This window comes from Choloepus didactylus, chromosome 8, assembly GCF_015220235.1.
Source record: "Choloepus didactylus isolate mChoDid1 chromosome 8, mChoDid1.pri, whole genome shotgun sequence".
Taxonomy (NCBI): domain Eukaryota; kingdom Metazoa; phylum Chordata; class Mammalia; order Pilosa; family Megalonychidae; genus Choloepus; species Choloepus didactylus.
The window spans coordinates 26,385,903-26,403,034 of record NC_051314.1 but is presented as its reverse complement, the minus strand read 5'-3'; the positions used below and the strand labels follow the sequence as shown (position 1 = coordinate 26,403,034).

The window sequence follows — 17,132 nt, the reverse complement described above, 5'->3', positions numbered from 1 at the left end:
ACATAAGTTCTTTGTTCCCCAGTTTTCCCATCTGTAAAATTGCTATAAAAAGAGTGCATGCTTCAGAGGACTGATGTGAGAATTAAAATGAACAAATACGTATACTGTGCTTAGAACAGTGCTTTCAACGTAGCAAATGCTTTATAAGTGTTTATCATCAACATCATTATTGTCATGATTATAGCTGCCAAGTGATAAGGGGTGGCAGGCCTAGCCCAGCATCCCTTTGTATCCATTCCTTCACCCTCTCCCCAGGCATCATTTGAGGTGAAAGCTTTGTCTCCCAAAGCCCTTGAAAAGAGCCTGTGTGTAATCTAGGCTAGAAGGAGGTCCCAGGCTGGGCTGAACAGTTAAGGATGGAGTTCACCTGCTGTCATCTTGGAGATCAGCAGCATAGCTTAAGGAAATGAGGCCCAGGAGAGAGAAGAGATGGGTGGCGGGCGGTAGGAGAAGTGAAGTCCTGACATGGCTCACTTTCTGGAGAGGAGGCTCACCTAAGGAGGATTGTGAAACAAATTGTATGAGGACACCAGAGACTAAAGGTAGAGAGATTGCAGAGGACCCCAAGGCAAATTAATACTAAGCCTTTTCATTTGTACTTATGCTTTATACTGCTCAAAGGATGTGCACATCCTGGACTTGAAGCCAGCAGGTCTGAGGTCAAGTTTCATCTCTCTCACCTACACACCATGACTCTGAGTAGGTTACATAGTTTCTGTATCTCAGGCTTTTCATCTGTGAAATGGGTGAGGCAATCAATTGCTCATCTGCCTCCTAGTTGGGGGGTGGGAATAAGCATCTAAGCCATAACAATCTGATCTGAGCAATCAGTGCACTTGAACCTCAAAACAAACCCAGGAGACACTCATCTGGCATTTAAGTAAATAAGACCACACAGGTCACTGGTAGCAGAGCCAGGATTCATCCTTGTATCCCCAACATTTCCAACATCTCTACCCCAACATCTACACTTTCAGTTTTTCCCAGTCAAAAAGTTATACCTACCTTTTTTCCTTTAAGGTACAGTTTTTTGGGAGCTTACTATATGCCAGATACCATGCCCAGTGGTTTACTTCCATTGTCTCTTTTAATTCTCAAAGCATTCCTATGAGCTAGACAGTATTCTTTGTTTTACTTATAAGCAACTTAGGCTCAAAGAGATGAAGTGACTTGTTCAATACTGAGCTAGAGAGTAGCCAAGCTGAGATCTGGACTCTGCTATGCTGGCTTGAATTAAAGCAGGGTGGTTGGGGGGGGAGTCTCCCTTATTTTAGATTCCTGTTTCCCACCTAGAGAGGGAAAAGAGGTGACAAACTAACACAGGAGCTTAAAAGGTCCAATGGGCTTGAAAAATATCCCTGGGTCAGCTCCGGTTCCTTCCTCACCTTCCATCTCAAGTCTCCCTGGATTTAAGGTAGCGACTTTTAAACACCTAACTTCACCGTTCCTCAAACAGATTTCCTTTCTCTTCTCTAGTGAAGATCACAGACCCTTGCCCCCACCCCGGACACATTCACAATGCAAGCAATGGAGACTGACCCCAGCGACCCAGGCCTCCGTTTTGAAAAGCTAAATCAGATTAGCTCACTAATGACCTTTCAAAATACCTCCCCGGTGGGCTGGCCTCTGTGAGCCCCTCTGTAGCCACTCGGACTGCTGAGCTCTCTAGTTAATGAATGACGTGGGCAGCCTGGTGCAACAGAGGCCCTCTGTGAAGCTGGAGGAACCCAGGGGGGCAGATCATTAATAAATATTGATTTGGCTCCAAGGAAAGCTGCCCGCTGGAGAGCTGGCCCTGGACACCCACGTCGTGGTCCCATTAAGTTGGGGTCAACTGCTCAACCAGGACGCTGCCGGGTGGCTGGCTCAGGACTCTCCTGAGCAGGAGCCCCCACAGGCCTGGCTGGAGCACACTTCCTGGCCAGGGGGTCAGAAGCAGGCCCATTAAATTTATAGCAGTTCAAGGTGCAGGCTGAGTCCATCCTAACAACCCCCTTCCTATACCAGGCTCTCTCCAGCCCCAGGGGTTAGCCAACAAGGCACCCAGGCCTGCCCCAGACTTCGGCCTCCCATCTCAGGAAGAGCAATAAGTCCTCCATTTCTTTGGCCCAAAATAGAAGGGAATTTTCACCCCCTCCTCCCAGGCTCCTGGATGTCTCCTCAGAGGCAGCAGCCTCGAGCTCTGCAGTGAAGCAATGCATTTGCTTATCCCAACAGTTCTCCAAAAGGGAGGATGGATGACTCACCAACACCCTGCAGGATAAAGATTTTTGAGGGTTTTATTTTTTTCTTTAAAGAAGCTTCTTCTTTCCTCTGGAGAGCGGAATGCTCTTCCGGAAGATTTTGGTAAGAGTGGGTGAGCCAAGAGCTGGCTGGTGTTGCCAAGCCATGACCCTTGTCCTCTTGTATAGAGCACTTGTCAGGAGTGGTGGATTCAAGGCCTACTTCTATCATCAACATAATGGGCAAAGCACTTGACCTCTCTGTTCACATGTTAAAATGGGAACCCTGGAACTGGATGAGTAAAAGGGCCCTGGTACATGAAGTAAAGAGTAAAAATGTGTTGAAACAAATAAATGGATGGAGTGAGTGAATGGATATGAGTTCAACAATGAATAAATGAAATAATGACCTGCAGGGTTACTTATTCCAACCATTGACCTAAACTGGAATTACCCTCCCAATATCCCTTTTAAGATGCCATGTATCTCATAAACATATATATCGACAGGTTGCCCGCTACTTCCTAAAATACACAATTCTGTCTTCTGAGAGCTCATTTTGCATGGAGATCTTGGCTGCCTGCCACTTACAACTGCCACTTAACAACTGGTCAATCCACACTGGATCAAACAGAATACGTCTAACTTCTTCCACATTATGTCTCTGACTCCAGGAATCTTTGAGAACAGATTCAGTGAGTAGTGAGGTTGGAGATGAGAATGTTTATAGTCAAAGAGTGTGTAGGTGTTCAGAACATGGAAGCATGGAGCGTAGCTGGCCTAATCTTTCATAAGCTTGGGGTTTGTAGGACAGATATTAGATTCCAAGGGAGGATTTTTTTTTAATCCATGGGGAGTTGGTTCTCTTTACATAATAAAGATTACTGATTGGGCACATTCAGTCTAATGCAATAACAGAAGACAATAGCTAAAGACCATCGTTTGTATCATAAGAAAAACAACCCTGAGAGCCAGGGAGGTACACAGACCTACCTGAGATCACCCTAGTGAGGTAATAGTCACTCTGCACATGCCTGGCCCCTTCTCATCATTTAGCTCTTGACTCCAATGTCACCTCCTCTTTCTATCATCCCATTCTGGTTAATTTTCTTCAATGTGTATACCATTATATGAAATCATCTTGCATAAGTAGTTGTCTGCTTGCTTACTGTCCTTCTCCCCCAATTAGAATGGAAGTATCATGTTCAGTGACTTTGTGCCTTGAACAGTGCTGAGCACACAGAAAGTGTTCAATAAATACCTGAGGAAGGAAGCAAGAAAAAAAGGGAGGGAGGGAGGAAGAAAAGGAGGAAAGGAAGTAATATTTGGAAATGAGAATCATTCCCAGGGCCCTTCATATTATTCATGCATGACGCTGCCCCCTGGACACCTTATTGGAGTGAGGCTAGCCCTAACAAGAAGATGGCTATTACTAACTCCCTAGTTATATAAGGTTATATATCACAGAGATCTCTGCCTGCTGGGGCCTAAGGACATCTACAACCAAGGGCCTGTTCAACTCAAGCATCTTCAACTCAATCCAGCAAACACCCTAACATACACACATAGTATCCTACTACCTTGCATGGTGCCTTCCATGAGTCCTAGGAGGTAGAAGGGTGGGTCTCAGCACCATCTCACAGATGAGTAAGAAGAGGATGCTGAGTAGGTGTTCAGATGGGATTCAAACCTAGCTGACAGTGTGTGGAAGGGGGATCTGAATCCTGGTTTCCTGACTCTAAATTCATTGCTATTTATGAGTCACTGTGATGCTTCCCTCAATCCGGCATGAATGCCAAAGTGATGTTTAGTTGCAATCATTTAATTGCCTCTTCAATGGAGGGAATGTCTCTGCCACACATAGAAGTGGTGCTCTCATTCTTGTTCCTTCTTATGGTCGCAATCTTTTGGATTGACTTGATGAGCAGGCCATGGTGGCCTTTCTTTATCAAAAATTAAGAGTTTGGGGATTCTGACCTTTCTTCAACCATGAGATTCATTGGGTATCCTTGTGAAAGACTCAGTGATAAGTTTACAAGCACATTTTGCATGAATTTGGCATGCCACACACTTTACACAGATTATATCTTTTGATCCACACAACCACATTGGTGCATAGATGTCTCCATCTTACAGATGAAAAAGGGGAGGCCTACAGAAGGAAAGCAAGTTGGCCAAACAGATACAGCCCACGAATTGAACTGGGACAATGAGACTCCAAAATCCATGCTACTTCCCAATTTTAGGTCTCTGTCTCATTTCCTAATATTGAAAATGAGAATAAATGATCTGCTTATTGTAGCTAATCTGAGTAGGCTGTTGCAAAGCTTATATGAGACAATTGGATGGGAGAGAATTTGGAAACACTGGATTTGGCAGGCAAATAGAGATTTCTTTTAGAATGAGAATCTGCTGATTATTTTACAATCTTCCTTAGCTCAAATCCCTGTAATCTGGCTAACTGATGTGATTATAGAAATAGCATTTGCTCAGGATCTTTTCTTGCCAATGAATAGATCTGCACCTGACAGACAGCAAGCTCCATACCAACACCAAGTGGTTCTGCTTCCAACTTCAGGGTTGCTGCCACCAACCCCTGAATGGGCTTACCCCTTCAGCTGTGGATCTGCTAGTCTCAATGACACCATCTGTTGAAACAAAGTCATGTCCCCAAATACCAAGACTTATGGCTACATCAACACATCCTGCAAGCATCCAGGTACAGGCTGAAAAAGACAGCCAGTCCTGTGCCTTTCTGCAAATATTTAGATACTTGGTCTCCTATAGACCCAGGGCCAGAAGCATTTATAGCTCTGAGAGGCACATGTGGTGCAAAGTGAAATGCATGGGAGGAGAAGAGGACCAAGGGATGGTGGAAACACAGAACAGATGAGCAGAAGAAGGGAGAGAGGAAAACAGGCACACGGGCTGGGCACTCAGGGCAAGATCCTAACCATCTGGATCTCCCTTCCATCCTGAAGCAGCTTCTCTCTAAAGATTCTTAACTCATTGGGAACCTTGACCCCTTTGAAAATCTTTTCTCCTAAAAAATTACACACATGTACCATTTTGTCAGCAACTGCAGAGGCTCTTTAGACCTTGCTAAAGAATCCTAACCTCCCACATTGAACTGAAACTTCAGACCTATCACAGTATTGTTCTTGAGGATAGCAATACTGGAGCAAAAATGAGAGAACTCAGGAGTGCTGGGAGGATGGAGGGGGCAATAAGAAGGAAGGAATACATATAATGATGTTGCTTTTGTCTTCTCCCAATAATCTTTCCCTTAAGTCATTGCTTCAGATATCGATCCAGATAAAATAGACAAATAAAACCATACGTGCCCCCAGGCTAAATAAATGAATAAATAAATAAATAAAATCTTCCTGCTCCCCACACAAAAAAAAAATGCAGTTGGACTGGCAGTCTGAACTCACTTTAATTCCATACCAGTACTCTTATAATCACTACAACTTGAACAAAATCTAATAAATGTCCATTTACTCTCAAAGAATAACAGATTTCAGCCAAACATAAATTTCCATTTTTATCCAAACAAATAAATTTCTCAAAAGGTTACGATCCCATACCTCTATCTACCTAAGACGTTTTGCCCGTCTGCTTCTGCTGGCTGCAATCTGTTTCCATGAAGGCGTTTTCCACCCCCACCAAATGCAATGTCATGCAGAAGACTCAAAGGGGAAGGTAAAAGGATTAGTAGATTGATCGATGGAAGATATTAATGCTCTTTCATGTTGGGTTGAGGAAGGATTTGAGGTCATCAGAAGAGAGGAGAGCAAGAGAATAGACCTCAAGTATTCAAAAGACTCTCTGGATTAAAATCCTATTAAACTCACATCGGCTTCTCGGGGAGGCGTTTTAGAAGGTTGGGGTTTCTTTAACATGTCACCGTAATTAACCTTCCCTTAAGCTGTTTTGGGTGGAGAACCAAAGCAATTAAGAATCTGAAAACTTTCATTTTCTATCACCCATACAGCCTTTTGAATGGTTTAGAAACTACAATGGAAAGTGGTTTAGCCTAATTGATTTGGGGGGTTCGGATTTCCCACTTCCACCTGCTCTTGGACTCGCCCCTGAGATCTGAGCACCTCGATATAAAGGGTATTTTGTCCAGAGAAAGAATCAAAGGTTCAGATCTACTACAAAGCTTTTCTTCCTCTAATCATCCTCCCACTGAGTTCTGCAGAAAGAGCAACTCTGCAGAGTGATAGCTATTACCCCTCAAAAAGATCTTTTCTGGGCCCAGACTTCCCTTCTTGAAAATGACCACAGAAACCCAGAGGGTCCATCTCTCTCAGCAGGTGGAAGGTCATGCATTTCATCATCATTTATACCCTAGCAGCTGTTCAGTTAAGATCCTTAAGATCAGGAAACCCTGTCAGGTGGGGGCAGCCATGATGGAATGGGGCACCAACCGTCCAAAGAAATGAGGGTCATGAAACATGTGTTGCAAAAAGAATAAAGCAGCTTTTTCTTCACTAAGCAAAGTGTCAACCCGACTTCAGATAGAAACCCTCTGCCATGTTGAGCACTAAGGTGAGGAGTCCTGCCAAGGAATTGAACCTGTGCTACGATTGGCTCTGATGAGTCCAGCAGTGATTACCGGATACCTCCATGTGAAAACATCAGCTTTTCGACTTTCACCTTTGATGGATCTTCAGGGTTAAACAGTGGGGAAGAAACCAAATTCCATCAAATCTGACTGCATCATGTCACGCAACTGCATTCACAGGGTGTCATGTCTCCCTTGCCAGATTGTGTGCTCCCTAAGGGCAGGCGGTTTAGACCTTTTCTCTCTCTAGCTCTGAGTGCAGTGCCTGGCTCAGAGCAGGGCTCAACACACACTTGCTCACGAATGCACAGAATTTACTCTGTGCCTTCAGGCAAGTCCTGGATTCCATTTTCACAATGAAAAATTAAGGAGCAGGCTGGGCTGCATGACCCCTGAGGTCATTTTCCAGGACTCAGAATCCCTGAAAAACTATTTGTGCAAATTGGCTTTTTTTTGGAGAGTGGGGTGGGGGGAGTGGAGAGGGGCCCCAGTGCTCAGGTCATTATTTAAATTAACAATAATGATGATAAAGTTAAGAACATAGAACATCTAGTAAGTAAGCCTTAAGACACTGTTCCCGGTACTTATGTTATCTCATTAATCTTTCCTTGTTTTTTTTTTTTTTTTTTTTTAACTTTTTTTTCTTTTTTAAATCAACTGTATGGAAAAAAAAAATTAAAAAAAAAAAAAAAACATACAATAAAAGAACATTTCAAAGAGACCATAACAAGGGAGTAAGAAAAAGACAACTAACCTAAGATAACTGCTTTTCATTAATCTTTAAGACAGAGACTCTTGTTACTCCCATTTCTGCAGTGGAAGCCTGGGAGGGTCAGTAATTTGCCCAAAGTCACACCAAGCACAAAGCAGTCTGGGCTCCTAACTATTCTGTCCTAGGCTTGCTAAGAACCTCCAGTGCAGGCTGGCAGCCCTTCAGCTGATCTACATACACACTCCCTGACTCCCCAAGAGGCCACCTGCCTGCCTGTCAATTGCTTTGATTTTCTGCCGCAGGGCCCCAGCTGGCTCGTCCTCCACCTGCTGCAACCAGAGGCAGAGCTTGCCCCAGGACCCGCCAGGCCCCTTGTGTCCTGGAGGGCCTGCAGCTCCTGTTGGGAGCAGGTGGTTGGAAAGGCAGGAGAGGGCAGTCATGAGGGAAGCGGCTTGCAAGACTGAAGCCAGAGGAGGCAAATGGGACTGAGCTGAGGAGAGATCTGTCCTCCCAGTGACCTGTGCCCTTACACATGGCTGTCTGTCCTCAGCAGGGGCAGAGCCCTGGGCTGGGCTTCTTTGCCTCTGGTATAGCCACTGGATGATGGGGGAGGGGAAAGAAGAGAGATCTCCTCCACAGGCCCTGGAGCTACCTTCTAGAAAACGTTTGGGTGGCCTGTGTTAAAAGGTGGGTCTTGCCTTATTTGAAGTCATCTCTGTTTCAGCTATGGAGCCTGAAGTCCTCTTGACCTTCAAAATCTTCAGAGTTTAGTGAAGAAACATTTAATTTTACAACAGAAATAAAAATAACTCGATTACTTAGTAAAAAATTAGTTCATCTGAATATGCTCTGGACCCTAAGAAAACAACCATCTTTTCCTTGGGATTATTTTTAGGCTAATCATAATCATATGCAACAACCATATATTAACATTTATTCTGTCCTACGATGGGCCAGACACTGTTTTAAGCATCGCTGATGGATGATCTCATTTAATTCTCACAAAAATTTCTACGAAAAACTGAAGTCAAAGGCATTCATTAGGGGTCTCAAAGCTAATAAGTAACAGAGGTAGAATTTGAACAGAAATCTGTCCAACTCCAGTCGATATTTGTAATCCCTCTGCTCTGCTTCCCTATGACTTTCCAACGAACAGTGATGGGAAGCATTTCAGGAAGTAGACAAGGGTGCAAAGCAAGTATCGCTGACTCATCTATTTATTTATTCACTCAATTGACAAATATTTGGTGAACCTCTGTGTACCAAGCACTGTGCTAAAATTTGAGGATATAAATATAGGTAAGAGACTCTGCCTGCCAGCAAGGAGCTCGTAATCTACCGAGAGAGACAATATAGAGATGGATAATTACAGTGCAAGCCCTGGGAATGAGGAGCCAGGCAGTCCCCACTCCAGAATTGGCCAGGCTACAAGGATTTCAGTGGAGCCATCCGGTCAGAATGGAGATACCTAGAGAAACCTATCTTAAGGTTGCATTTCCCTAGAAATCACCCTGGTCCCCCAACCATCCAGCCTCAGGAGATATGAGATCAAGGGCGTGATAATCCAGGAATGAAAAATATATAAAAATTGTAGCAACAGAAAGAAAGATATGAATATAAGAAATATAGATTCTGAGGAAGGGGGGAAAGAACTAAAATTTATCAATTGCCTAGCTGGTTTTATTAATGGAACTTTTCAATATACCAGGCCTTACCTACATCCTCCTGCTTGAAGTCCCCCAACAGTCCTCCAGGGCAGACATTATTTTTGCCTTTATTTGGTGAAGAGAATGTATCCCAGCACTCCTCTAATTCTTACCTGTGTCTTTCTTCTTGTCTCGGGAAAGCTCATGGACGGTGGCGCCAATGTCATGCCTCAAGATCTTGATGATGTTTGCCAGAGCAGGAATGCTATGTTCATCCAGAAAAGTGAAAAACTCATACTCATCTTTTTTTAAACGTGAAGGTCTGGATTCGATGTGGGTCAGATTTATATCATTCTCCTGAAAGAGAGGATGGGTGTGTGAAAGGAACTAGTCATGAAGGATTAACACAGGCTCAAGATAAAGCCAGGACAAAATGCACATAAAATGAAATGTAAAGAGTGGAGGATTTTCTTTTTATGAGTAGAAGAAAATCCTTAATAAAAAAATATTTACTTGTATTTCTGCACAACCAAGTAAAAAAATTGCAAGAGGTGGTGGAAATGTCACAGAGTTTAATTACATCTAAATATGCTGAAGTCCTAGAATTGCAACCAGAAGACACTGGTTTGGTTTGAGCATCTAGGATACAGTGGCTTGCAAAAATCTTTATGTAGGAAACTCCCTTTTTCCCAAATGAAACCCTATAGAATCTCAATACGTAAATCATATAGAAGTAACTGTGCTCTGCTTGAATAGGGTCCATAATCGTCAGGCTTCTTGGATTTAAATCTATGTTCTAAATGATGTTTGCTCTGACACCTTAGACAATTTACTTCAATGCTTCTAATCCTCAGTTTCTCCATTTGTAATTTAGCAATCTTAAAGATACCTGCTTCTTAAGTTTATTGGGAGTATTGGATGAGAAGATGCATATGAACTTCCAGGGGCAAGGTAAATGTTCAATAAAAAATATCTAGTGTAATTACATTATTATTTTTATATAATTACTTTTAATTCAATTTATTCAACAAATGTGTGTGTGTGTGTGTGTGTGTGTGTGTGTGTGTGTGTGTGTGTGTGTTTCAACTACCATGTGCCAGTCACCCTTGGGATACATCAGTGAACAAAATAGGGAAGGATGCTTTCTTTTATAAAGCTTACATTCAAGTGGAAAGGACAAGCAACAAACATAATAACTAATTTATATATTATTTTATAATGATAAGTGATGAAAAAATATAAGGCAGATCAGGACGAGGGCATGGGCAGTCCTGGGTCAGGTTGTATATTGAATAGGATGGTTACGTGAGGTCTCACTGAGAAGCTGAGATGCAGGTACAGGCCTAAAGAAGTTGAAGGAGTTGAAAGTCCAAAGGTGGCTGCATGCCCGGCCTGTTGAGGGGACAGCCACGAGGTCAGAAGGGCCAAAGATAGTAAATGGGGTGGGGGGGGGGAGTAAGAGAAGAGACCAGAGGAGTCACAGGGGTGACTGGGGAGTCACAGGGTGATCCAACAGTCATACAGATCATTGGAGAACATCTTAAGGATTATAGTTTTTATTCTGAAGGTTAATGGGGGTTCACTGAATGTCTTTTTGAGCAGACAAACAGTATGATCTCACTTAGGTTTTGAAAGGCTCGACCTGGCTTCTGAGCTGAGAATAAACCTTGGAGGGTAATATAGAAACATCAAGACCTGCGAGGAAGCCATTGCTGAAATCCAGGTGAGACATGTGATGGAGGCTAGGGCCATGGTGTGGAAGTGGATGTGGAGGTGATGAGCAGTGGTTATATTCTGGGTACCTTATATAATTTCTCATAGGGATGAAGATTACAAAGGGACATAAGAAGAGTTTGTGGGCAATAAAATGGAAAAACAGTCAATCACATGTCACACCATCTTCAAATTTGACAATGACTTTGATTCACTGCGTGACTGGGGAAGGAAGATCTCAGAAATCCAAGAGGGGGAAGAGGGCACAATAAAGCCCTCATCTCTCCCTGGAGAATCTCTTTTGTAAATCAAATATTGTGGGCCAAGCTGAGCACTTTGGCAATGCAAAAATGAATAAATTAGGCCTCCTTTTAACAGTGGTCTACTGGTTCATTGTATGGGATTTGCCATAATTTATTTAACTAATATTCTATGACAGACATGTGAGTTATTCCTTGTTTTTTGCCACTACAAACAATAAACGTCATTATACATACACTTGTGCCTACTTGCCTAATTGTTTTCTCAAGATAAATGCCTAGGGGTCAAATTGCTGAATCAAAAAGTATTTACCCTTAAAAGTTTCTCTCTCTCCTTGTCTCTCTCTCAATATCTCTCTCTCTCAGTATCTCTCTCTCTCTCTCTCTCACTATATATATGTGTGTGTGTGTGTGTATGTGTATATATACTCACTACCCTCCAGAAAGGCTGTACTCATGTACCCTTCTGCAATAGGACCATACTTGGTTTGGTTTACTAAAGTTGCTGGAATGCAAAACACCAGAAATGGATAGGCTTTTACAATGGCGGTTTATTAGTTCACAAATTTACAGCTCTAAGGCCATGAAAATGTCCCAATTAAGGCATCAATAACAGTATACCTTCTCCAAAGAAAGGCTGATGGCATCTGGAGTTCCTGTCACATGGGAAGGCACATTGCCAGAGTCTGCTGGGCCTCTCCCGGGGTTAGCTTCTCATTTCTGTTGCTTTCTTCAAAATGTCTCTTGGTTTCTGTCTTAGCTTCTCTTTCACAGTTCCTGTGCATCCTTGCTTGTATCTCTCTAAGCATCTGGGGGTCCTCTCAGCTTCTCCAGGGCAAGCTCTGGATTTCATCTCTTGGCTTCTCTTCTGGTTCTGGTTTCAATGGTTGTCTCTAAAATGTCTCTGGGCGTTTTCTTTCTAAGCATTTTGGTCTGTGTCAGCTCTGCATTCTCTCTCTCTCTCCCTCCCTGAGCTCTACGAAGGGACTCTGGTAAACTAATTAAGACCTACCTTGACTGGGCAGGGTCACACCTCCATGGAAATAATCTAATCAAAAGGTCCCACCCACAATTGGGTGGGGTCATCTCTCCATGGAAACAACTTGATCAAAGGATCTCACCCACAATAGGTCTGCCCCCACTAGAATGGATTAAAAGAACATAGTCTTTTATGGGGTACATAACAGCTTCAAACCAGCATAATACTTCTCAACTATCTTTGAGGATTTTCAGTATTACTGATGTGATAGGAGACAATAATTCATATCCCATTATGTGCTGGTTTGAATGTATTGTGTCCCCCAAATGCCATTGTCTTTGTAGTCTTGTGGGGCAGACGTTTTGGTACTGGTTGGATTTGCTTGGAATGTGCCCCACCCAGCTGTGGGTAATGATACTGATAGGATGTTCCCATGGAGGCATGGCCCCGCCCATTCAGGGTGGGCCTTGATCAGTGGAGCTATATAAATGAGCTGACTCGGGGGGAGGGAACTGAGTGCAGCTGGGAGTGATGTTTTGAAGAGGAGCAAGCTTGCTAGAGAGGAACGTCCTGGGAGAAAGCCATTTTGAGGCCAGAGCTTTGGAGAGGACGCCAGCTGCCTTCCTAGCTAGCAGAGGTTTTCCCGACGCCATTGGCCATCTTCCGGTGAAGGTACCCGATTGCTGAGGTGTTACCTTGGATGCTTTGTGGCCTTAAGACTATAACTGTGTAGCGAAATAAACCCCCGTTTTATAAAAGCCAATCCATCTCTGGTGTTTTGCATTCTGCAGCATTAGCAAACTAGAACACATTACTTAAATTTTTACTTAATTGTTGGTGAGGTTGAACAGTTTTCCTAGGTTTAGTGGCCATTTGCCTTTCATCTTTTGTGAATTATTCATGTCATTTTCCTATTATAGAATTTTTTGCTGATTAGCAATAATTTTTATATATTGATGTTAACCATTTTATATACATATATACCCAAATTTACATTTTCCTCGAATATTAGACATCTCCATGATGAAACGTTTTTAAAATGGCTTCAAAAAATGCATGAAACTAACAAATGTAAATAGTCTTAGAGATTTTAAGGAATGTACCTGCAATTTTTTCTTAGAAAAAGGTAGTAACTTCTCACCACTGTTTTAGTACCAGGGTTTCCCTGTGAAGTGTTCTCAAATTTTAGCACCAAGATCACCAGACTTCACATGCATAAGATGCACAAAGCTAGTTGTATAATCTGCCCAAATTCATTCCCTAAAAAAAAAATAAGGCTGACTGACTTGAGTCTGTCCCTTTCAGAGAAAGGGGGAATGGGGTGAGGACCTGGGGTCCGTCTCTAATAATATGTCAAAGTCACCTAGTTCAGAAGCAGAATGGGCTAAAAAATAAATGTTTCTCAGCAGAACTTGACTGAGTTTGGTAAAGCAAACTGAACCCCCAATACAAAGAAGTATTCCATCAGCTGGAAGCCCACACTATACTTCAAAACATCCTACTCCCACAGCGGTGCAAAGAGCTGGGAAGTCACTTTTACTAAAAGCAGTAAAAACTAAAATTACAGATTTTTTTTTTTTTTACCATAGTTACTCAATTTTGATGTCTGTAGTTGGTGACGTTTTAGCTATTATGGGTTTTACCACCAAAACAAAAAAGTCATTTACTTAAACTGATCCCCAAATCCAAATGGTTGGCAAGTCATCCACTATTATTCAGACTGTTATTTCATTGGTAGCACTGTTCCCTGTGAAGAAACCCAAGGACTATCCTCTACATTTTACTCAAAATAAATAAATAAATAGTAGGTGTTATCACAAACATTTAAATGGGCATGAAGTATAAAATACTCTGAAAAAAAATTTAAATTGAGTGACTCAAGAATTTCAGAAACTAAATTCGTCATCCTTGTAGTTGAAGAGGTGTGTCTTTTTCCTTGATCATTAATGGCATATGGTTGAAGAGAACATGGATAATTACAATAATAGTACTTTTTCACATTTGAATTTCACTCTAGAGTTTAGAATTATTTTTTGCGATCTTTACAACAATCCTTTGAGGAGGTTAAGGAAGATGCAAAAAAATAAAATAAAGTCAGAGATGAAGGTGCTTTGTCATAAGTGGTGGGAGAGCGAGGCACATTTTTTCTAACTTCAGAGTCTTCTCTCCACAGAGTGGCTTCTACTCCACAAATGTCAGATATTATCATTATTAATACTGTTATACTAAGCACAAAAAATGAAGCCCTTTGGGTCTAGTAAAATCAGTACATAACCCCAAACAGGCTCCCTTGCTACCGGTGTCTCCTTATAATCCCCCGAAGTGCATGATGCAGCCATTCACCCGCTCCACTGCAGAGCACGGCCCGGAGAGCTGTGGCCAGGCAACCCGGGCAAAGGCCCCTGGAGAGAGAGAACGTGGCGGGGGGAAAGCCAGAGAGATAGTGGTTGGTCTGAAACTTTCTCTGGCAAACAGGGCTTATTTTCTAAAGAAAGCAAAGAGCAATGTCCATCCTTCTTGGCTCAAGAAGAAAGAGCACGAGTAGCCTCCCTGCTGTTTACCTAAGTTGAAACTACATCAGAAGGGACAGCCAATTCCTGCTTTGTACACAACAGCAAACACAGCGAAGCAAGCAATCAAGAACGGACAGACCATTCTGCTATTGTGGAACAATTTGAGGAGGCCAGAGATGGAGGTGGAGGTGGGGTGGGGTGGAGTGGAAGAAGTGCTGGGGGCAGACCATAGGCTATTAGTGTTCACCACCCACACCCCAACCCCCACAAAGTAGCTGTAAAACCACTTATGTCCTAAGACCTAGCTTTTCTAATTCTCGAGATATAACCTATGGGGAAAATTCTCAAAGCTTTTCAGCAAAATCGGTAAGCTGCCTAAATTCCAACAATAGAACATTAAGTGCATCACTCAGTGGAAGACTTTGCAACCATTAAAAAGCAACATTAACGTGCATAGAACAAAGAATGTCAGTAATCACCCCAACTTATGTCAACATTGGCTGTCTCTAGATTATGGACCTAGGGTGATTTTTTTCTCTCTCTCTCTATTTTCTTTGTTAGCATCACTCAACTTTTCTGAAGACACTATTTATTACTTTTTAAATGAAAAATTAACTTTCTTAAATGGTTAAAATAATTACTACTTGGGAAAATATTTTTTAAGGATAGAAGTATGCAATAATTATAAACATGTTTAAGAGAGTCTGCCTAGGACCCTCCACCCCACCTCCCAAAAATCTAGAATGAAATGAATCAAATGAATTATTACGAGATATTATGTGTAATTTCAGATTATTTACCAAAAGGTTCTGATACCATATTATAATGAAAAGAAAAACATATTTTTTAAATATGAGAGAAGTTTTGGGCTAGATATATATTGAACACTCAGCTAAATTTTTGAACTATTTCTTTCCCATTTGATTCAAGTTGTTAATTAACCCTTAGTTAAGCATGGCATTTTTTTATTTGGGTTTTTCCAGTTTATCAATGTGGATCCTTAGAAACCAATAATTTTGACTGTCAACTGAGGCTTTAGCAATTAACCTCCAATACTAATTAGGATCATAGTTAACTTTTAGCAAATGAATTTTATTTTTAAACAAGGTTCTGTGCAGGATTACAAACTGACCCACTCACATGCACCACATCTTTGGGGGGTGGGTAAAGAGAGAAGAACTCTCTCTTTGATTGTAGGGAATATCTGGGGGAAGGCAAGAAAGGTTTAGAGCTAAAACTTTCAAAAACAGTTTCATGATCTGTCCAGTAGTTAATTTATGTATAAAAGATAGCAGACTAAAACCTTGATGGATCAGGAATCTGGAGCAGAGAGAGTGGAGATCAGAGAAAATCAGGCAAAGTGAAATGAATGATCTATTTAACCAGGGATTGACCAGGCCCCTTTCTGTTCTCATCCTTGAGGAAAATCTTTCCAAAGGGGATTGGTCACAAGTTGAACAAAACCACAGACACGAAGAACTCACAATGAGGAAAACTTGATTTGTGTTTCTGGATCTTTTCTGGATCTTAAACATAGGGTCCTCTTTCCCCCTCCTTCATTTTCATTCCTTGTGGAAAGAAGAATGGTACAGAAAAAAGAATGTGAGATTGGGAACCTACCTTGAGCTCAAATTCTGGTTCTGCTACTCATTGCCTTTGGATGCATGAGTTGGTCATTCTGAACTTCCAGTTGTTCATGTTTAAAATAAGGGTGTTTTAATTATATGTTTAAAATAAGGATTATGATATGACCTGGCAGCTTTATGAAAATTTAAATAAGGAAAAGTACCTAGCACAATTTCAAACGTATTAATAGGCACTCCATAAGTACTCATTATATGCAGCCTCCCACCACTGATGTAAATAGACAGTGCCCTAGGAGGTGTAACACCTTAGCTTTATGAGTCATTTCACCCTTTAAAATTTATTTCACCCTAATTTTTTCTCAGCACTTTTCCTGAGAGTGTGTTTTAAAAGGAGAGGGCAAGCTGAGCATATTTTGAGATGAGTCTAGACTAGACAGGGGCAATTCTTATATCACTGCCTGCTGTTGCCTTGGAGAAAATATAAATAAAGATATGTCCTGGTCTATTTTGGAGGTTTCTGGAGACCATGTCAAAGACATTCATAAAGAATGCCCCAAATCAATGATCTCAAGTAAACAGAAAGGAGCATTCAATAATTCACCCAAGTGATCACCTTCCATGTGCCAAGCACATTATTCTGGGCACTGGGGTGAAACAGTGAACAGAGCAGGAAAACATCCCTGCCTTCATGGAGCTTACACTCTAGAAGAAGGAGACAAATGGTAACTATTATAAATACCGAATATGTGGAGTCTCAGATGATGAACATAGCAATGGGGGAAACCAAAGCAGGAAAGAGGGATCAGGGATGTCAGGGGTACAATGGAGATGATACTTTTAACAATGTGGTTGGGAAGTCCTCAAGAAATAAACAGGTGCCATTTGAACAAAGATATGAAGTGGGTGAGGAAGAAATCCATGTGGGAGT

General features: G+C 41.9%; 1 protein-coding gene across 1 annotated transcript in view; it reads right to left on the bottom strand.

Moving 5' to 3' along the window:
- PAH (phenylalanine hydroxylase) overlaps window positions 1-17,132 on the bottom strand; it is a 99,931-nt gene that overhangs the window by 62,164 nt on the left and 20,635 nt on the right. Inside the window, exon 3 of the mRNA XM_037846112.1 lies at window positions 9,327-9,510. Within this exon, the coding sequence (XP_037702040.1) occupies window positions 9,327-9,510 (184 nt within the window). The remainder of the gene's footprint in view (window positions 1-9,326; window positions 9,511-17,132) is intronic.